This window comes from Rhinoraja longicauda, chromosome 13 (genome assembly GCF_053455715.1).
Source record: "Rhinoraja longicauda isolate Sanriku21f chromosome 13, sRhiLon1.1, whole genome shotgun sequence".
In the NCBI taxonomy this organism is placed as follows: Eukaryota; Metazoa; Chordata; class Chondrichthyes; order Rajiformes; family Arhynchobatidae; genus Rhinoraja; species Rhinoraja longicauda.
The window spans coordinates 39,410,143-39,432,704 of record NC_135965.1 but is presented as its reverse complement, the minus strand read 5'-3'; the positions used below and the strand labels follow the sequence as shown (position 1 = coordinate 39,432,704).

The 22,562-nt window shown below is 39.9% G+C and overlaps 1 protein-coding gene across 2 annotated transcripts in view; it reads left to right on the top strand.

Moving 5' to 3' along the window:
• The window catches only part of LOC144599658 (solute carrier family 25 member 36-like), a 56,452-nt gene that overhangs the window by 5,200 nt on the left and 28,690 nt on the right, over positions 1-22,562 (top strand). For both annotated transcript variants that reach the window (XM_078410824.1, XM_078410823.1), the window contains exon 2: positions 15,041-15,211. In XM_078410824.1, coding sequence (XP_078266950.1) covers positions 15,041-15,211 — 171 coding nt within the window. The remainder of the gene's footprint in view (positions 1-15,040; positions 15,212-22,562) is intronic.

Below are 22,562 nucleotides of genomic sequence, written 5' to 3'. Positions count from 1 at the left end.
GGAGCAATAATCTTCGGAAATCTTTTGGCATTCCTTCTTTGTCCCTAGATATAAATCCTGCATCTCCTTGCAGTATTGTGGAAGTACCTTCAACTGTGGCAGAAAGAGAGTTGCCACCATTGTCTTCAGTATGTTAGGAGATGGGCAATAAATATTGGCCCTGCTAATGACACCTTATCCCCCAATTTTTTTTAAAAAACCTTGTTTTACTTGGTATAATTAGTCTACAGTTGTAATCTATCAGCATGTGTAAAAATGGTGAAGATGAAGTCTTGTTTATGACTAAACTGATTATCAGTCTGAAGAAGGGTCTCGACCCGAAACGTCACCCATTCCTTCTCTCCCGAGATGCTGCCTGACCTGCTGAGTTACTCCAGCATTTTGTGAATAAATCGATTTGTACCAGCATCTGCAGTTATTTTCTTATACTTGTATATTGTTTGTGGTATTACAGGTAGCCAGTTGTATTTGTGTCATTCCCTCGAACAGCCCTGTAAAATGCTCTGTTTATTTCTGTTTAACAAGGATAATGAGCTTGCATATCGGTATTCATTTTCCTAGATTATTTAATGTTTACATTGGAAATATAAACTTGTTTGCCCTCTCTATGTAAAACCTCGATGATAATTGTAAATTTCTTTGGTGCTTGGGATAGTGCTAGTGTACGGGGATCACTGGTCTGCGTGACCTCGGTGGGCCGAAGGGCCTGTTTCCACGCTGTATCTCTAAACTAGATTGTTCTTTTGAAAAGAATGGAACTCTTAGCTTCCTGCTACTCTTTGCTGTGTTATACATCTTTTCTTTTAGTTTTATTCCATCCCAAACTTCCCTTGTCAGCCACTGTTGCCTCCTAATCCCCTTAGAATCTTTCTTCCGCTTTGGAATGAAATGATCCTGCATCTTCTGGATTACGCCCAGAAATTCCTGCCATTGCTGTTCCACTGTCATTCCTGCTAGGATCCCTTTCCAGTCAACCTTGGCCAACTCCTCTCTCATGCCTTCGTAGTCCCCTTTGTTCAACTGCAACACTGACACTTCCGATTTAACCTTCTCCCTCTCAAATTGCAGATTAAAACTAATCATATTATGGTCACTACCTCCAAGTGGCTCCTTTACCTCGAGTTCTCTTATCAAATCTGGTTCATTGGACAACACTAAATCCAAAATTGCCCTTTCTCTGGTAGGCTCCAGCACAAGCTGCTCTAAGAATCCATCTCAGAGGCAGTCTACAAACTCTCTTTCTTGGGGCCCAGAACCAACATGATTTTCCCAGTCTACCTGCATATTGAAATCCCCCATATGATATGATAAAACTTTATTCATCCCCGGAGGAAAATTGGTCTGCCAACAGTCACAAAACACAAGGTACACGAAAACTTGAAATTAAAATTAAAAGTGAGACTAAAAAGAAAAAGACAAGCGACTGTTGGCTGGCTGCGGTGTGCACAGTGCCTTAACCGGAACGAACAAACAAACAAACACAGGCTTATCCCCAGGGCAGAGGATTCTAAAACTAGAATGTCCCCCCACACCGGGTCCCCCTTTGGTCTCCCACCATCCCTCACGGTGGTCCCCCCACGCCAGGTCCCCATTGTCTTCCCCCCCCCCCCACTTATACAAGGACATTGTTGTAATTCTTGCCTTGAGACCTATAGGGTTATTTGGCAAACACCTCTCAGATCAACTTGTGTGCTAGCATAGAACAGATTGCAGGAAGAACTCTCTGGATCAAATAGCATCTGTGGAGACAAAAGGTGTAAGTCAATGTTTCCGATGGAGATCCAGCATCAGTACTCAATGCAGCTCTTCCAATATTTTGGTTTTGTTCTGGATAACAACATCTGTAATCTCTTGTGTTCAAATACATAATTTTCCGTTTCTTGGAATGGCTGCCAATGCCTATAGAATTGCACAATTGCAGTGTGAGTTAGTGCCTTGTGAATAATATTGGGAGGGGTGAAGTTTGAGATAGAACTTTATTAACTACTTCGATTGAACTTGTTGAAAGGCTTCAGGAAATTGCAAATGGAAAGGCCATTTGTTCCTCGAGCATCTTCTAATATTCTTTTGGATGATCTAAATGGAGATGAAGACCTATTACTTATCTGCCTTTGATATCTTATTCGTACTCCATAGATTTTTCCTAAATTTCAATTGATCTATTACCGTACAGGATGTTGGGGTTGGTTTCCAGATTTCTCCAATCCTTTGAACGAATAAGGAGCTTTTTAATTTTTAATCTTAATTTAGGCCATTCCATTTCAGACTCTCTTCTCTTTTGATGATGCATGTTGTATTATTTCATTATTCTTTTATCATTTGTTAGTAAGTGTTCAAAGAGCTGTAGTAAATTATCAGATTATTAATTCATTCTGATTTGTTAAATTAACTACATTTCTAAATTTGCTTACTACCTTGTTACTTTCAATGGCATTGTTTAGAAATTTGTTTTATTGTGACATTTACTATTTTCAGTATATTTTACTATAAATGACAATATCCCATTATTTTACATATGCGACACACACTTTCTCCTGTACTTGTCTCTACTGTCCCACCATATTACTACCAGTAAGATCTTCATCTTATTCTGCCCATTGAATAGGCACTGAACTTGTTTTTGAAAAAGTGTCACTTCTCTCCCAAACTCACTTATCTGAACTTCAGTCTGAAGAAGGGTCTTGACCCGAAACGTCACCCATTCTCTCCCGAGATGCTGCCTGACCTGCTGAGTTACTCCAGCATTTTGTGAATAAATCACTTATTTATCTTCTAGTTATGTTTGGCTTGTAATTACTGTGTCATTGGCTTTAAGCTGAATTTGTGCTTATAATTCATTTTGTTTATCATGCTGTTTATGCCTGTTGAGGATTACAATAGTTTTGAAGGATGTTTGGGATGCATTAAAATTTGTAGTTGCATTCAGAGCCTCCCATATCTTAAGTCTTTGCAGAACTGCAAAGGACTATTCCTTTTCTCCAGACATTTCTTTTCAAGTTATGCTGGCATATAGAGTGACCTTATGTGTTTCACCCATCGCATATCATTTTATGGATTTGATTTTTGTTCAAACCTTTTGAATTTTAATTTTTGATTTTTAAGAATAGCTAGACTTTCACCAGCAACCATTAATCATCCTTCAACTGATAATCAACAAAGTTGCTAGAATGAGAGCAGAAGATAGTGCAGTAAAATAATTGGTACCAAGGTCATTGGTCAGCAGAGCAACCAATGGGTATCTTAAAAACAAATTTGGATTGAAGAATTGGAATTTAAACATCAGAAGTGTAACTCAGTGGATGAATTCATAGAAGGCATGAAAGATATTTTAAGAGAAAAATAATAATATGTCTGTACAAATCATTAAAATTGTCTTCATGTCTCCGGTAATTAATAGTTGAATTGCAGTTGTTTTTTAGTACCAGAGAAGTTGATTAGTGTCAATAATTATTAGTGCTACAAAATTATTTAGATTACGAATATTTTTATTGTCGAGTTTAATTAATATCTATCATGAAGTACTTTAACAATACTATTTATTGAATAGCTAGGATGAAGTGAATAGCAAAATTAATCACCACATGTTTTATATTGGTGTTCCTATTCTAAATTTGATGCCTGTTTGTGTTGTAGGCTAAATTCATTATTTGTTTTAGCCTGCATTTTGGTTATGGTCTAATGTGTACTATAGCCCTGAATGTGCTCCTTTTCTGTTTCATTTACTTTCTGTCTATGAATACGCTTGTTGCATTAAATACATTTGGTTATTCCTTTTTGGTTCCTTCACTCTTAATTTCCAACTCCTTTTATACACCATAAACATTTTCCCTTTTGTAACATTATATCCCTTTATTAAAATAAAGTAACGCAATATCAAATCTTTTTTGCCTCTGCCTTATCTCGTTGGCATTGGACTTTAATCATTCTTTGTTTATTACTCCTAATTCAAGGCTGGCGAGTACTATTCAAACCAACGTTTGTCATGTGAATTGGATCGTTGTAATTTTAACAATATTTTAACAACCATTACTACTAAAAAACATTCATTAATTCTCAAAATACATCAAATTGAAATCTTTATTCCAATCATCTGTTTAATTTATGTTATTTGGATGTGAGTGAAAAGACATGATGTTCAAAAGAATTCACTTTTACTTTTTGGAATTGTTTTTTCACGTTAATGTAAAAACATCCATCAGACATCCCAAGTCAGGCTTTTTTTTTTACTGTAAATATTAAACCTGTTATTTTATTTTGCCCTAAAATATAAATTTAAATTTGAATTCCTGGCATGCTTTCTTTGGAGAGAAAAATAGAACGATTTTAAAGTTGTCTTTCTGTGCCATTTCATTCACATTTAATCCTTTGGGTTTAAAGTGCCAAAACAAATTATTTTCATTTTACAGTGAAAGTTGTAACTTTTACTAGAAATGTGATTGGTGCTGCAAGATACTGATTATTGCCACTGATATCTGAATGCAAAAGTTATTTACACTTGCATTTAATATTTGATGGGGATATTTTTGAGGATGTATCTTTCACATTGAAGTCTGGCTCAGCCAGTGGCACCTAGGAATAGACTGGGTGACAACCAAGAATAGATTGGTAACTACTGGAGAGACAGTTGACGGCACCCGGGACAGGATGGGTTGGCACCCCAGTCTGTGTCTTTCGTGAGTAAGAAACCCAATAAGCTATGGTTAGGCCTTATGTCATCAGGCAAGAATGAAATGCTCGGAGAAGGAGAAAGAGGTGCAGCGCACAGGCCTTGAACCTGGTGAGACGCAGGAGGAGCCCGGCCAGGACTCGCCCCACAGAGCCCAGTCCCTCCACGCACCAGTCTCCTAACCCCTGCATCCAGCATCCAGAGGATGTATCTTTCACAATGGTCACAACCTTTCTGTCCATCCCAAGCCACATTGCTATAGTTGATATATATTGTGAGCAACTTTGGGCACCATATCTGAGGAAGGACATGCTGGCTCTGGAGAGGGTCCAGAGGAGGTTTACAAGAATGATACCAGGAATGAGTAGGAATGACTCGGATGTGCGTTTTGTCCGCACTGGGCCTGCACTCGCTGGAGTTTAGAAGAATGAGGGGGGACCTCATTGAAACACACAGAATAGTGAAAGGCTTGGATGGAATGGATGTGGAGAGGATGTTCCCACTAGTTGGAGAGTCTAGGACTAGAGGTCATAGCTTCAGAATTAAAGGACGTTCTTTTAGGATGGAGTTGAGGAGAAATTTCTTTAGTCAGGGGGTGGTGAATCTGTGAAATTCTTTGCCACAGAAGGCTGTGGAGGCCAAGTCAGTGGATATTTTTAAGGCTGTGATTGATTCCTGATTAGTACAGGTGTCAGGTTATGGGGAGAAGGTAGGAGAATGGGGTTAGAAGGGAGCGGTAGATCAGCCATGATTAAATGGTGGAGTAGACATGATGGGCTGAATGGTCTAATTCTACTCTTATCACATGACATATAAATGCCATTTGAGGCAATTGATGATGTTTGAGATGAGAGGCACAAACAATCCCTCTCAGCATTGTTGCAGAGCAACATGACCTCCATGTCTAGGTAAGAACTGCAGATGCTGGTTTAAATCGAAGGTAGACACAAAATGCTGGAGTAACTCAGCGGGACAGGCAGCATCTCTAGAGAGAAGGAATGGATGATAGGTTAGTTGGGAAACTAACATTTCTTGAAGACTTAAAAATCCCAACAGGAAAAGTGGTTCTGGCTGACTGGAAAAATTAGAGTGAAATTAAAGGAAGTTGATTTTTAAAGTTGTCAGAAACCGAAGTGGGTCTGAGGACTTGGAGCAATTTAGAATTTGGCACCAGGAACGTGATGAAGAAAGGCACAATCATAGATGAGAGTAAACTGATAAGAAACAAACTGTAAAAACCCTTAGATGTGCATTAAACAGAAAATACTACTAAAGTTAGGCACAAAATGTGTTTATGCTTTATTCTTAACTGTTAACTGTATGTTTGTGTTGCCATTTGTGAGCGGAGCACCAAGACACATTCCTTGTATATGCACACACTTAGCCAATAAACTTATTCATTCATTCATTCATTCATTCAAAATGGTGACTAACTCTGGGTCAGTCAGCATCCATGGAGAAAACAGATATGTGGCATTTTGGGTCAAAGGTCTTTTATTGTCACATGTATCAATTAAGGTACAGTGATATGCAAATTACCATACAGCCATACAAAAAAAAAGCAACAACTCACACACTTACATAAATGTTAACATAAACATCCACCGCAACGGATTCCGCACATTTCTCACTGTGATGGAAGGCAAAAAAGTCCAAACTTCTTCCTCTTTATTCTCCCGCGGTTGAGGCAGTCGAACCATCCGTCAGGGTGATCGTAGCTCCCGCAGCCGGCAGTTGAAGCCCCCGCATCAGGGTGGTCAAAACTCCCGTGGCTGGAGTTCCCGAAGTCGTTCTCTGACCAGAGACCGGGCCCGTGATGTTAAGTCCGCAAACACCCACGGTTGGAGCTCCGAGGTTGACCCCTGGCAAAGGGATCGCGGGCTTCGCAAAGTCTGCAGGCGACCGCGGTGGATCACTCAAAATTGGTCTCCAGCAAAGTCCGCCAACTCCTTGATGTTAGGCCGCAGTGCAGATAAAGATACGATACGGAAAAAAAATCGCTTCTCTGTCAGGCAAGAGATTAGAAAAAGTTTGCCCCGACCCCCACCCCACATAAAACAAGCTAAACACTAAAAACATGCATTTAACACATACAATTAAAACACAAAGAAGGAAATGACAGACAGACTGTTGGCGAGGCAGCCATTGCTGGAGCCAGTCTTCTTCAGACTTTGGTTAGGCTGCACTTGGAGTGCTTTGTGCAGTTTGGGTCACCCCATTTGAGGATGGATGTGGAGTCTTTGGTGAGGGTACAGAAAAGGATCACCAGTATGCTGCCTGGATTAGAAGATATTAGCTATATGGTGAGGTTGTTTTTTCTTGAGCATCGGAGACCTGAGGGGGAGACTCGATGGAGTTATTTAAAATTGTGAGAAGCACAGATAGGGTAGATAGTCAGTCTTTTATTTTCCCCAGAAATCACTCCCATATACGAGAGGGAATTGTTTTAAAGTGAGAGGGGAGAAATTTAAAGGAGATGTGTAAGGCAAGTTTATTACACAGTTATAGGTGTCTGGAATGTGCTGCCAGGGGAGCTGGTGGAAGCAGATAAGATAACAACTGCTTCCACCATCTTTTGGGAGACATTTGGACAAATGCATGAATCGTCAAGAATAGTGGTAAATGGATCAGTGGCAGATGAGATTAGCTCAAATTGACATCATGGTGGGCTGAAGGGCCTACCCCATTGCTGTAGTTTTCTATGTGCTATAAACTTTAAAATGAGGTTAATAAGAAGAACTGGTCCTAGTTGTACATTCATTTGTTGCATAGTGAATTAGTTCTTGTTATTAAAAGATTGTTATTACATATAAGTTGATTGATTGCACACACAAACAAGCTCTTGTAAAAATGCATGCAGTCCGCAAATTACAATTTACAATGAAATTCAATATGAGACATGCAAAATGCCGCATGATCTTAATAATTTGTTCATCTGAGTTGGGGGCCATGAGATGCCTCGTGGGAAATGGAATCATGTTATACTGTTGCTGGTAAGTCACGCACCAGAGAATACCATTCCTGATATGTCTCATTAAAGAAAGGCGTTCCATTCCCCATCTTTACAGTAACAATGGACATCTGGATTTAAAAAATGTTAAGGCATAATCTTGATCTTCCAATATCTGTAGTTTAATTTGAAATTTTGCTCATCTGTCCTAGCTTACTGTTGCATGACAAGCCTATAAATGTTAGTTCATAATTTGCAAACGTAAATGGTCTTGATTGAATTCCTTGTGCTGATAATATTTTTTGTAAACTTGGAAATGAGATGCAACAGCCTATTTTCCTAGTGTATGTGAATGTGCTTCCCTTGGTTTTAATGAGATTATTTTGTTCCTGGGTGCCAATAGTCCGATGATTATGCTGCACACAGGCATTTCAATTTGTTTTTTATCGCACCAAATTGCGTAAAAGGGTCAATGTTGTCAACCTATATTGTTCAGCTCAACATGGGAGAGAAACAGCCCGAAACTATGAGGTTAATGTTACAACTGTGAGAATTGTTTTTCTTGTGTTTTTTTTTCCTTCTCATTGTAATATGACGACACTTAATGAGGTACAGTTTCAATGACTTTGAGGGGAAAACTACTTGTACGTTTTTAGTTGTTCAAAATTAGCATGGACAGTAACCTCGGCTGGTTGTACTTTGAACAACCTTCTTCCCAGGGGCTGATATTTTCCGTCACAGCATTCGCATAATACCTGTATTTTGAAGTGTAAAATAGGGCAGAACCATTTGTTCAGTCAAAGAACAGTGCAAGCAATGGTAACTTTTCGGTTGCTATCCTGGCTGAAACCAGTTAATGTTACTGTATGGAGTCAAATCTGAATGTTGTTATTTCACAGCGCAGTAGATTTCTCCTGTACTCTGGCTATTAAAGCTTGAGAATTCTGCAGGAGAAACTTTTGTGATCTCCCCAACTTCTTCATATTTTGATCATCACTTATTTATGCGTGGAGTTGTACTTTAAGATGAAGCCAGCAAGTCCATCTGCTCCTTTAATCGGGGTAAGTGATTCACTGGTTCCTGATTTTAGTTGTTCTAATTTTTAATAAATGTCACCTCCTGCTCAATGAAAAGTAGTTGAAGGCTGCAAAGCTCAAGGCTTGCTTTCAGAAACTGCTTGAAGAAAACTGGAATATTTGGTTTCCTTAACTGTAATTTTGTTTCCTGACAAAAATGACAACATTTTGTTTGAAGGTTGACTGCAACATGTCCGATCACTCACTCACTCACTCACAGGAAGTAATGAGTCTGCAAAAGTCCCTGAGTTGGCACTCAAATCCTTTACTTTTGGAAGAAGGGTAATCGGCTATAATCTTCACTCTTGATATTTTTTAAAGCTTTTCATGGAACGCACTGTACACCCAACCATGTAAGCTCAGCAGATTATAGAAACCTAAAAGGACCCTGAATAGTGACCTGTCGGTTGTCTGCTGACACTGATATTCTTTATTTTGGAGATCTTCATTCTTATTTCTCAACCCCATGGTTTGGAAGGATTTCAGATACATGTATTTGACGCAGCTCTTAAAGTCCCGCTGTGTTCCAAGTGTCAGTACTATGTGTTTGTTTCTCTCAAGAAGAACCGGGCATAATTCCAGTTTTTTAAATTTAAATACTTTGCTGGAAGGTCAGTTGGAATTAACCACCTAGAGTTGCTAATTTTGAGAGCTGTTCGTGACCTTGATGCCTGCAAATATGTGCTTCAGTTATGTCCCATTTATCTGATATTTTGTTTATATTTTTTTAATGTTGAACTTTCCTCCTTACGACTAAATGGCTCCATTCATTTGCCTGCAAATAAGCAAATCCTCCTGCATTTTATTGTCTTGATCTTGTTGAAAATTGCCTGATAGTCTCTTCTGAATCACCTCTACAAGTCTTTGATCTGAGAAACCACTCCCCCCCCCCCCCCCCCCATCAATAAAATGATTTTAATGTTGCTATTTTAATCTTGTGACATGTCTTTCTGATCTCTTTAAATTCCCTAAATTGGACTAATAGCTTTTAACTTGTTTCTGGTGCTGATGAGTCATGTGCTCACTTTTACTTATTCAATTTGTTTGGCATGTTCGTGCACCTAATTTTATTTGATCACTAGACGGGCGTGGACCTGTTGGGTCCAAATCTCTCCTGCGGGGCAGGCAACCCTCCGTGCAAACCTCTCCTGTGGCCAGCAGCATGCAAGCTCTCCTCACCCCCCCCCCATTGGCCGTCACTCGGGCGTATCCCCCCTCCAAGCGGCAAGCCTCTCCCAACTGCGTATGCGCGGTTGCGGCAACCCTACCCCAACTGTTCATGCGTGGATATGGCGGCCATCTTACATAAGTATTAAAGTTTTAAAAGTGATTTTTACATCTCTCCTGCGGGCCCAACAACCTGACACAGCAATAGCGGCAGCTCGACGGCTCAGCAGCCCCCCACTCATTGGCTACCACTCCCGTCACCGGGGCATCCCATTACAACGTTGAACGCGGCTGACGACCATGGTAAATGGAAAAGTGATTTTTAAAACTTTAAAATGTCAATAACTGTAAAAATATAACACCAATTTGAAGGAAACTTTGCTAATGCACACCCCAGGACCATGGTGAGTAAGGAGGGCCTAAAATAATTGCGCTATCATGTACCATTTTGGCTGTATTTCGGGATCAAACCAACAAATATAAATACAAACAAGATGAGAGTTTTAGTGTGTGTGTGTGTGTGTGTGTGTGTATACAGTCATCGTCGGTAAATTGCATTTTTCATTCTTGAAGCTTAACTACGCGGAGAGCTGTCAAAGCAGTAATAATGTTTCCAATAGCCTCGAGGGAACATGCTGGGCTAAGTACATTTGTTTGTACATAATTTTTTTTTAAATGCTGGAGTAACTCAGCAGTTCAGTCAGCATCTCAGGAGAGAAGGAATGGGTGACGTTTTGGGTCGAGACCCTTCTTCAGACCTTGGACATAAAGTCCATTTATCTTTTACTTTGTGTTGTGGATTATTAACCGCATAGGCGGCACGGTAGCGCAGCGGTAGAGTTGCTGCTTTACAGCGAATGCAGCGCCGGAGACTCGGGTTCGATCCTGACTACGGGTACTGCACTGTAAGGAGTTTGTACGTTCTCCTCGTGACCTGCGTGGGTTTTCTCCGAGATCTTCGGTTTCCTCCCACACTCCAAAGACGTACAGGTATGTAGGTTAATTGGCTGGGTAAATGTAAAAATTGTCCCTAGTGGGTGCGGGATCTGCAACATCCAACAAGCTGAGTCCTGAAGGTCATAGCTGGCAGGCCCCGGTCTGCGGCAGGTTGCAAGTGAATCTACCTGACCTCCTCTTCCATTCTGTTTTTGGCAGATGCAATAAGATGGTAAACATAGTGATCACATAGTCCGGTAAAAACAGTTTCCCAACTTTACACAAAGACTGCTACCTCCGTTTCGGGTCGAGACCCTTTTTCAGAGATAACGAAGCTTGTTTTCCCTTCTGTGAGAAGTTACAGTAGATCACCCGTGCCCCCTACCGCTAGTGGCATAGAAATGCTACTGTAAATGGGGGGGGGGGGGGGGCTTATGATTAGCTTGGAGAGGGGATGGTGGCGTGAGCCGCCTAAAAGGTGAGATAGAATAATGTCAAGATGCCCTTGTATTGTGTTTGACTTGTATTAACCATCTGTTGTTGAATAAGATTAACATAAGTGAAAAGTATGTTCTGTCTAATGAAATAATTAGTACCCATGGAGTTGATAGAATATTTTTGTAGAGTAGTATCTAACAAAAGTTATTTACTGCACAGTATAACTCAAAACAGTTCAGAAATGTATAGCAGAAGTGAAGAGTTTGTACAGGTGCATCCAGTTGTCCAGCAGACACATGACCAGGTCATAGTTTACTTTGTGTGGTATTTTGGTTATGTGTGTGAACCATGTGTGGGCCAAGTGCAAGACACTGGCAGAACATACAATTACTCCATTGTTTCTAAGATCACATTCCTGCAATAACTGAGTGGACTAGGCGGCACGGTAGCGCAGCGGTGGAGTTGCTGCTTTACAGCGAATGCAGCGCCGGAGACACAGGTTCGATCCTGACTACGGGTGCTGCACTGCAAGGAGTTTGTACGTTCTCCCTGTGACCTGCGTGGGTTTTCTCCGAGATCTTCGGTTTCCTCCCACACTCCAAAGACGTACAGGTATGTAGGTTAATTGGCTGGGTAAATGTAAAAAATTGTCCCTAGTGGGTGTAGGATAGTGTTAATGTACGGGGATCACTGGGCGGCACGGACTTGGAGGGCCGAAAAGGCCTGTTTCCGGCTGTAGATATATGATATGATGATGATATGATGATATGATATGATATGATAATAAAGCTAGCTTTTGACATAAAATGAATGTTATCAAAGCTGTGGTTTTCAGATGGCAAAAACTCTTCATGTTTTTCGGCCACGTGTGAGACATTTAAAGTTAATTTAACTTCTTTGTTAATTATTTCATTATAATTGAATGAAAGCTATTTTTAAGTGAAATATTTAAAAATGGGCGTGGACAAGCATATCATAATATTAAAATACAGAAAGGAAGATATTAGATTCAATTTTACAGTTGTCTATTAAAGGGAAAATACATGTTATTTTCATTGCAATATACACCAATGTAAATTTATGCAGGTGAGCATGAATGGGGTCCTAATTAAAAAAAAATATATTATTCATGTACCTTTGGACAATGCTCTTTATGAATATACAACTAAAAAAGATTAAATAAATTTTTTTTTTTCAAATTTGGTCACTTTCCAAAGAATGGCCCTTGTGTGCATTTACAAATGAAGTAAATGGGAAGGGCTGGCATAGAACTTTCACCTCAAAGTGGGCATCCATGAGATGCGTATCCATTATTCAACTGTTACTATCTAGCAAAATCGAAGGTATTTATTCACAAAATGCTGGAGTAACTCAGCAGGTCAGGAAGTGAACAGTTACTCCAGCATTTTGTGAATAAATACCTTCGATTTGTACCAGTATCTGCAGTTATTTTCTTATACTATTTAGCAGAATGGCGCGTTCAAACATGGGCAAGAAATGGCGTCTGGTAGAGCCACTGAGCTGCTAACCTAGTGAAGATACTGCGTAATATTAAATATCTAAGCAATTCTATAACCATTGGATCAGATTGAAGTTTGGTATAAATAGTGGTGAACAGTTAAAATTAGGAGCGGGAGTCTTCAAATATTCTATCCTTAATGCTGGCAGTAGCCACTAGATGAATGCTAAAGAAATGGCTGAAATATTCTCAACAGTCTTAGACAATAGGTGCAGGAGTAGGCCATTTGGCCCTTCGAGCCAGCACCAGCCGCTAGTGCTGATTAGATGATTATCTCTGTGTTCCCTTCAGTTTCCTACCATCACAATAATCAGCATGTAGCCAGTTCAATTCTCTCTATCAATTAAGAAATTACTTGGAGGCTTGATCACCAACTAATACAAGCGAGCCCTCGGACACAGTAACCTTGTTACTGAAGACATTAGCCCCCAAACCAGCTCCATGCACAAAAGCTTTTCACTGTACCTCGCTCGGTACATGTGACAGTAAACCAGACTGAAACTGAAACTCCCAGCCAAGTTGTTCCAATGCATTTATAATGCTCTTGTCCTTTTGAGGTTAGTTAGATTCTATTAAGTTCAATTCCATTCACAATTTAAAAACTAATAAAGCAGCCCATGCCTTCATGCGACAAAGCCTATACAATCTTTTGGCTAATCAGTGGCAAAATGGGTTCACTCCACATAACAAATAGTGATAATCGAATGAAAGAACCTCACCACCAAGGAATTTTAACACCTGGCTACAGCTAACCGTACCAAAATCTGATACCAAAAACAGAGCACATTTGAAATTATTTTTGAAAACAAAGTACAAATCTGTACATAAATGAGAAAGCATTGGAGTTTCTGTTGAAATGAATAACTCGAGCATATTGACCACTGCCTTTCAAATGAATATTGCAAATTGTCTGTATGGGACATTTTGTTTTTGAGATGGCACAAGATAGTCCTCGCCCACGTCAACATTGCCAATGCTGAAGCTCTAGTTACATTTGTTTGTAAACAGCATGGCGTGGCCAATGTAACGTGTCTGACATCGGACCTCCCTCCGCCTACAGCTGCTCCTAATTTATGTTCTAAAACACATTCAATTCCAAGCTTGCTTCTATTCCTGGAAAAAGATTACCAGGCAGTCAAAAATGATTCAAGGATGTGCTCAGTGTCCTTCAAGAAACGCAACATTCTCACCTGTTCCTGGGAATCTCTGGGCCTTGTGTGCTCAAAGTGGAGGAGTATTTGGAGTTGTGCAGATAATCTCAAGGTCATGTATTGGGAACACACAGATTAGGGTGGGAATAGTAAATGCGCGTAAACAATGGAGTGGGGATAGAGCCATGTTATCTCCCAATCCAGCTACCATGTCAGCCATTTCTTGCCCCATCTCTGGAAGAGTGTAAAGTTCCACATTGCCCTCTAACTATCTCAGAAGCTACAACGCATGAATGGAAACAGGTTAGACACAAAGGTGGAGTAACTCAGTGGGACAGGCAGCATCTCTGGAGAGAAGGAATGGGTGACGTTTTGGGTCAAGACCCTTCTTCAATTATTCAATTAGACTTTGGACAGTGTGGAAACAGGCCCTTTGGTCCACCAAGTCTGCACCGACCAGTGATCAGTGGTACACTAGCACCATCCTACACACTAGGGACAATTTACGATTTTACTGAAACCAATTAATCTACAAACCTGTATGTCTTAGGAGTCTGGAAGGAAACCGGAGCACTCTGAGAAAACCCACGCGGTCACAGGGAGAACGTGCAAACTCTGTACAGACAGCACCTGTAATCAGTATCGAACCCGGGTCTCTGGTACTATAAGGTGGCAACTCTACTGCTATGCCACTGTGCCACCCCATTTCCTGGTCCTGAAGGACAGCTTAAGAAGATTTCAAATAACCTTTGAAAGTCATTACTCGAGCCACTGTACTGAACAAAGAATGAAATTGTTCTTCGGCATATTCACGGCTTTTGCTTGGACAATAAATGATTCCATTTGTATCTTTCTGCTACTTGTCCAGCAACAACACACTGGCTGCCTGTTTGGGTAATGTGGGTATTGCTGTATATTTGTATAATATTTACATGGATTTATTTTGATGTGCAAGGACGCCAAATTGTCAAAATCCAGGGATGGACTAGGGACTTCCTGGTTTGCAAGCCTCATTGGTATAAAGGTTTTTTCCGCTGACCCATTATCATTCTGTAAACACTGCCAAAGACTTGGTTATTTCTGTGTTGGTCCTTTTTTTCCCCCCACTAAATTGATTCTTTTTCTCTGTTTTGGCAGCTGTGGGGGGACAGTGGGAGCCATTTTAACCTGTCCTCTGGAAGTGGTGAAAACTAGACTACAGTCATCATCCGTTACGTTCTATATCCCAGAAGTTCATCTCAACACAATAAATGGAGCCCGCATGGGTCGGGTTGCTCGTGTTTCCCATGGCCCTCTGCATTGCTTAAAGTAAGTACTGGATATCCACAAGATGTAAATTTGACCCGAATACCCCTTTAGCTTGTACTGTTGGCCATTTTTTTTATCAGCTGCAAGTTGAGTGAGTGGTTGACCTTTTCCCATGCCTATTTTCAAGTGATTGATCCTTTTATTGCGAACACTTGTCTTGAATGTCACCCAGCATTTTACCTAAGTATAACGCCACAACCACAGCGCTCTTAAGTAGCGACTATTAGTCGCTATTTAAAGAATTGCAAACCAGAATTACAAACAAAGAATTTCACTGTGACTTGTCACGTGTGACAAAGTATTCAATTCAATTCAACAACCGAAATTCATCTGCATGAAAACAGGCCCACCAAGTCTACACTGGCTATTGGTCACCCGTTATCATTAGTTCTACTTTTTCTCAATTTCTCACCCACCCCTTATGTACTCGGGACAATTTAGAGATGCCAATAAATTTACGAACCTGCACGTCTTTGGGATGTGGGAGGAAACCGGGGCACCCCGAGGAAATCCATAAGGTCACAAGGGGCATGTGTAAAGTCCACACAGAGAGCACCCGAGGTCACGATCGAACTTTGGTCTTTGATGCTGTGAGGCAGCAGCTCTACCAGCCATACCATTGTGCCGTCAAGTGGCTCCCACTGTGCTCGTTCCACTGTGCATAGAAGTCCTGGGCAGTCAGGAGTGGATAAGCATGCCTTGTTTCTTTTTTTACTTTCACTAAGAACAGTAATTATGGTGCCCTTTTTCCTATCTGTTGACTGTGAGTACTGTAAACTTCTATAATGTTATGGTGCATCGACATGACATCCCCCAAACCTGCGTCCGTTTCTGAATTTTTCCGATCAATTGTTCTCCCTTTAAGTTCCTGAATCATGTGGCATTATATTCCTAAATTATATGGTTTGCTTGTTTCTCTTGATTGCTATGCATATGATATGCTTAAACCCATCAGCTGACAGACGTTCATTCTTGGCATCCAATCTGATTATTGTTCCATTTACTGTTTCTTTCATCCAATCGTTCCTTTTCTACTTAGGTAATTATGCCTAAAATATTGGAACAGATTTTTCACTTGTACCTTGGCCATGCTACATCTTCCTGCAGGATCCTGGACACTGTGTTCTACTGGCACCCCAGTTACTGCAGACAGGACATGACCTCTCCTGACATGTGTTAATCTGTCCAAATTGTTATTTTCACACCTCCAATTGCCAACCATACAAGAGACCAATAACACCACATGGCTAATCTATTAGTTTTGAAATTGTATTTTTATGTATTTTAAACGACTTTTATCACTTAACCTTATCAGTGTACCTTTTAGAAAGGAGATGAGGAATTCGTTAACCAGAGGGTGGTGAATCGGGGAATTTCATTGCCATAGACAGCTGTGGAAACCAAGCCTTTTGAGTATTTTTAAAGTGGAGATTAATAGGTTCTTGAATAGTAAGGGAGTCAAAGGATACGAGGAGAAGACAGGAGAATGGGGTTGAGAGGGATAGATCAGCCATGATTGAATGGCAGGATTGACTCAATAGGCTGAATACCTTGTTTCTGCTCCTGACTTATGAAGTTATGAACCTTTAACTATTTTCTTCAGAGAGCTTGTTGCAAAGGTGATTATTAAATCCAAATCGGCAGTGTAATCACATTTGAACATGTATTTTAGTTGTGACACAATAAAGATGATGGTCCAAACTATTGGATAGTGTCCAAACACATAGAAGTGGAGCTGCAAAAGACCCAGCAGCAAGATTATTTTGCATGCCATAGCCAAGATACTGTGCGCACAAAGGTCTTTGATCTGCTTGCTCCTCTTTGATAGAAGTAGATGGAGAAGCCTAGTGAGCTGCAGATGACAGAGTGCGGTAGATAAGAGTGAGGATTGTAGGGCAGGGGAGCTGGAGGAAATTAGGAGATTGGTGTTCAGAACTGAGTGGTGAAGGGGTTGTGAAATAAGTACAAAATACTGGGAATCAAAACAAAACGCTAGAAATATTTGTATATCAGTGTGGGTCTATGGTGTGAGAAATGGAGTGAATTATTTGAGCCCATCATGCCTCGAGAATGTAAAACTTGAACTTGCAATTTTAAGTAATGGACAAGGCAGAGAAGTGGTGGAATAAAATAACAAATTGATGAAATGGAAAATTGCATTTAAATTTCCCCAAAATATTTCGCGTTAACAAGGAAAAGTCGAGTGATTGCTTGGGTAAAGTGCCAAAAACTGTAACCAAAGAGTGAGACTTTTAATCTTGGTGATACAGTGTGGAAACAGGCTCTTCGGCCAACCGAGTCTCACCATCCTACATACCAGGGACAATGTACAGTTTTTACCGAAGCCAATTAATCTACAAATCTGGGTGTCTTTGGAGTGTGGGAGGAAACCAGAGCACCCGGAGAAACCCACGCAGTTAAAGGGAGAAAGTACAGACAAGATGCAGTGACCAATTAAGTGTTTGTAAAAAGCAGAATGGAAACCACATCCTACTTGAGCATAGGAGGCTTAATGTCTTTTTAGATTACAAGTTCAAGCCAAGCATGTGTAGTAAATTTTAATGTGAATCATTTAACTTCTATCTGAGAATATCAATGCATCTTTGAGCTGTCTTATCAATATGATCTTGCAAAAGTAGATAAGCACTTAAAGGGAAAAGGAAGTGGAAGGTTATGCTGACTAGGTTGGGTGGAGAGAATGGGAAATGGCCTTTGTGACCATCTAAGCACTACCATAAACTTGTCAGCCTGTTGATATCAATACAAATCATGTTAGAATACAAATCATGGCTACTATAGTTAAAAGCTGCAACTGATTCTGACTCAACTACAATTTAGATATAGACAGGATGAACTGCAGATGCTGGTTCACAAAAAAACAACACTGCTGGATAGGTGACATTTTGGGTTGGGGAACTAAATGTCCAAATATGTTGGCTAAGGGTGAATAAGATTATTCCCCAGAAGATATATGCATATAAAGAAATATGATTGAGAGAAGTATACAACGAATAGCTCGTGAGCTCAAATCTTCTTGAGTGAATATATTAACGGATCTGTGTGAAGGTGCTGCCGTTTAGCTCTGTCAGTACAAGTTGAGAAGTCTTGAACCTTTCATGCTCCTGATCAATAGTTTCCCAGTTGCATCTGCCATTGAATTTGTTGCCCAGTGATGAAAAGAAAATTTCTACTGGATTTTCAGTACTTTAAGCAAGGTTGCTGAATTGTTAAGTGGGCGTATTGCTACTTGAAATAATTACATACTGTGGATAATAGTAAATCAGAGGGTGCACTGTGCTCTTTCTGAAAACATTTGTTAAAGTGCTGTATCAAATTTCTAACATTTGCAATTTATTTATTTTTTATCTGCACAAAGGGATAATTTACGGTAGAAATGGAACTGCAAAGCAAGTTTACAAACACAATACACAATCTGCTGGAGTAACTCAGCAGGTCAGGCAGCATCACTGGAGACCATGGAAAAGTGACATTTCCAATTGGGACCCTTGAGACTGGTCCCAACCCAAAACATCACCAATTCATGTTCTCCAGAGATGCTGCCTTACTCGCTGATTTATTCCAGCACTTGGTGTCTTATTTTGCAGGATTCTCTGTTGTGCCCATTCTTAAATCAAAGCAGTTTATGACTGGTGGTTCAGGCAGCAAATGCCAAGGCCCAGATTCCATAATATCCTGATGACCTTCTGCCAGTCTCTGGCTGTCAGACCTTTTAAACCATTCTTAAATATTTGTGATGACTAGGGCCATTTAAAAGTTTAAAAAGAGATTTACATTTAAAAAAAATTAAAAGATCATTTAAAATAAATTAAAATCATTGAGATTAAATGAATGAAAAGACAAACACTGTTTTTAATCAAGGCCTGTGTCCTCAATTGCATGAATAGGGTCAGTGTTTAACCTACTAGCATTGCCGTTGGAATGTAGGAGTAAACTGGAGCAGCTGTTCATTGGCACAACACTTGACAGCACCTGTGGTCAGATCAAACCTGGCAGGCTAGAAATGTTGAGCAACAGTGCTAACAGCTGTGCCAGTGTGCTATATATCGGTGTGGATACAAGATCAACTGGCGAACAGGAAACGGAAGGCAAAATGGGTCTTTGTCAGGTAAATGTGTTGTAATGAGATCACTGCTGGGATTGGAACTTTTAAGAGGGATCTGGCTGTCTTGGTGCGGGATTCAGAAAAGGCATTATGGTGGGGTTGTCTACATAGAAATGGGACAGTTAATGATTTTCTGTAATGAGAAACCACTCAATCCGCACACACATCAATAAGCTTAAATTAAGGGAAAGAACTTCATATTTATTTACTTTTCTTCACATAAATTCCTGGAGCAGAAAGCTTCCTTGACTACAGATGCAGCAGATACGGAGAAAGTAAGAGAAATAAATGGTATCCTTGCAAAAGACGGTGGGAGAAGGTGTAGACTAGGTGGATGTGGGAATTAGTGGGTTTGGAGTAAATGGACAGTTCCTCCCCTGTGGTGGAGACACACAGCTGTGTCAGCTGCACAAGCATCAAGAAACGTGAATTGAAAAAATCATTTTGTGTCCATTTGCTTTTCTTCACAAATTCTAAATGCAAATTTTATTCAAGATCTCACAATTTTGAGTAGTGATTTGTGAATTCTGCAAGGGTGAATTTCTGTTATTCAAACAGCCGTTGGGTGGCACAGTATTGCTGTAGTATAGTTGCAGTCTCACAGCGCCAGCCACCGGGTTCGATCCTGAATACGGGTACTGTCTGTATGAAGTTTGTATGTTTTCCCTGTGGCCGCGTGGGTTTTCTCTGGGTGCTCTGGTTGCCTCCCACATTTCAAAGACGTACAGGTTTGTAGATTAATTGGCTTCGGTAAAATTCTGAATTGTCCGTTGTGTGTAGGACAGTGCAAGTGTACAGAGTGATTGCTGGTTGGCATGGACTAGGTGGGCCAAAGGTCCTGTTCATGTTCTGTAAAGACTGTATCTCTAAAGTGGGGGTCACTTATATCTACATTTCCTATATTGGATTTGGATACTTGGTTTCTGATTTTTTTTCGTTGATTGGATCATACGCCTGCAATTATGAGAAGGGCTACGATAAGTAGCTTGCCGGAACAATTTCCAATGCCGGTGTTCATTTGCAGGCAGTCCATATGTGATTTGCAATTTTGTTACTGGTCCATAAATCTTGTTTTTAACAGTACAGTAATTCTCATAACTGAATGTCTTTTTGTTCAGTTTTGCTCCATAGTTACTTGTAGCAAATTGTGTGAAACTTCCTTCACAATATTTGAAACGATCTCTTATCTTTATCATGGGGTGTAAATTTTTCAAGCATGACTATATAATTAATTACATTCTGCATTAGCATCTGTTGAAATGTTTTCCATGGCTTGACTATGAAAGAATGATTAGATCTGAGAAGTGATTCATCAATTATTTAATTTCGTGAGTAGAGGAATAGTTATAATTAAAGTATATATTTTAAGCAAGCTAGCAATTACATGCCAAGAAATGTTAAGTAATGTCTGGATCATAAATGGAAAGTAAAGGTCCTTGTGTTCATTTTATGCAGAGCTTCTGGTGAGAAAACCTTCATGGATCTTCACATCTGATTTGTGTGATTGTCCATTGTTTAGTTTATTACTGCCATGTGTACAGAGACATAGTGAAAAGTTTGTTTTCAGAAGTCAGAAAGAGCATGGAACAGCATATTAACGGCCCACAATGTTTGTACCAAATATAATGTCACGTTAAACTGATCTCTTCTGCCTCAACATGATCTATACGCCTGAATTCCTTGCATTTCCATGTGCCTGTCTAGAAGCCTCTTAAACACCACAATTGTACCTGCCTCCACCACTACCTCTGGCAATGTAATCCAGGCCCCCCACCACTCTCACTGTATAAAACAAAACTTGCCTGCACATTTCCATTAAATTTCCCCCTCTCACCTTTATAGCTATGCCCTCTAAAGTTAGAAATTTCCATCCTTGGAAAAATGTCCTGACTGTCTACCCTATCTATGTCCCTCCAAATGTTATACAAGAAGCTGGAGGATTGATGCCGACGCATGTTACATTCTGGTCTGAATCCATGTTAGAAGGTAGATGTGTTAAGCCAAGGGACCGAATAGACTTTGCTTTTGGCCGCTTAGCTTTATGCTTGCCTTGACTGGCATATGTAATGTGGTGCTATTTATAAGATTGAGGTGACGGGTCTTGATTAAAAATGTGTTTGTCATCTCATTTGTTTAATCTTAATGATTTGTCTTGCAAAATGTTGCACAAAATGAGGCACAAACTGTAAGCGTGGTTACGTGAGTATTGTGGACTGTGGAGTGAGGAATGGACCAGATGGAGCATGATCCAGTCCGCTTAGAACTGACTCGATAGACCACCTAATATCAACACAACCAGACTAAGATCAATCCACCCTGCGCCATCGTTGTCGCAAATTTAAGGCATTATTCCTGAATTGGGAGTGCTGTAAGCAGCATTTGATAATATCCTGGTGGAAGGGAAAATGTGCTTGAAACTGGAATAGTTGCAGATTCAATTGGAGCTATCAAAAGGGAATTTGATAAAGATTTGAAGATGTATATGGACGACAATACGTAAAGTGTGCGTTAATTGAATGAGCGTTGACTTGAACTATGGTGGGCTTCTGTAAGGAAATGTTTCTTCATACTACTGGGGTTACAAGAGCAAGTTGCAGGTTGGGTATTTTATGGTGAGACTTGATCCCAACCTTTCTATCTATAAAGCATAAGTTAAAAATGAGACAGTTATTTTTGTTTGGATGAGTACAGCAACAATAATACTGAAGTTCAATGTCCATCAGCACAAAGTAGCATATTTGATTGGCACCCATCCACCTTACTAATGGTCATCTCTTGACATTGGCATGCTGGTTGCAATCTATAATTTACAAAATATTACAGAGACTTGCCAGAGAAATGAATTTCCTATATGTGGCTATTGAAGTTCTGGAGTTTTCTTTAGTATTAATTTCTATTTCTATTAATTTCAGCCAATACTATTTCATTGAATTGAATACCATGAAGGAAATTAAACTTTTAAAAAACAGTACACTCGGTAGCTTTTCCTTGTGGAGAATAAACACACATGTAATTCCTAAATTTGAATTACTCCAGCATTTTGTGTTTAAAATAGTTCTATCTTACAACTTTATATAGTTAACAGAAGGACTACATGTCTGATTTTCCGATTGATTCGGCCCAATGTGGGAATCTTGAGCATCTGTTGACCATAAATCTTTCAGCAGTTGATAGTCTATTGTTAAATTTTATGCTTAATGGTATTATTTGAAGCCATGCTAAATATCC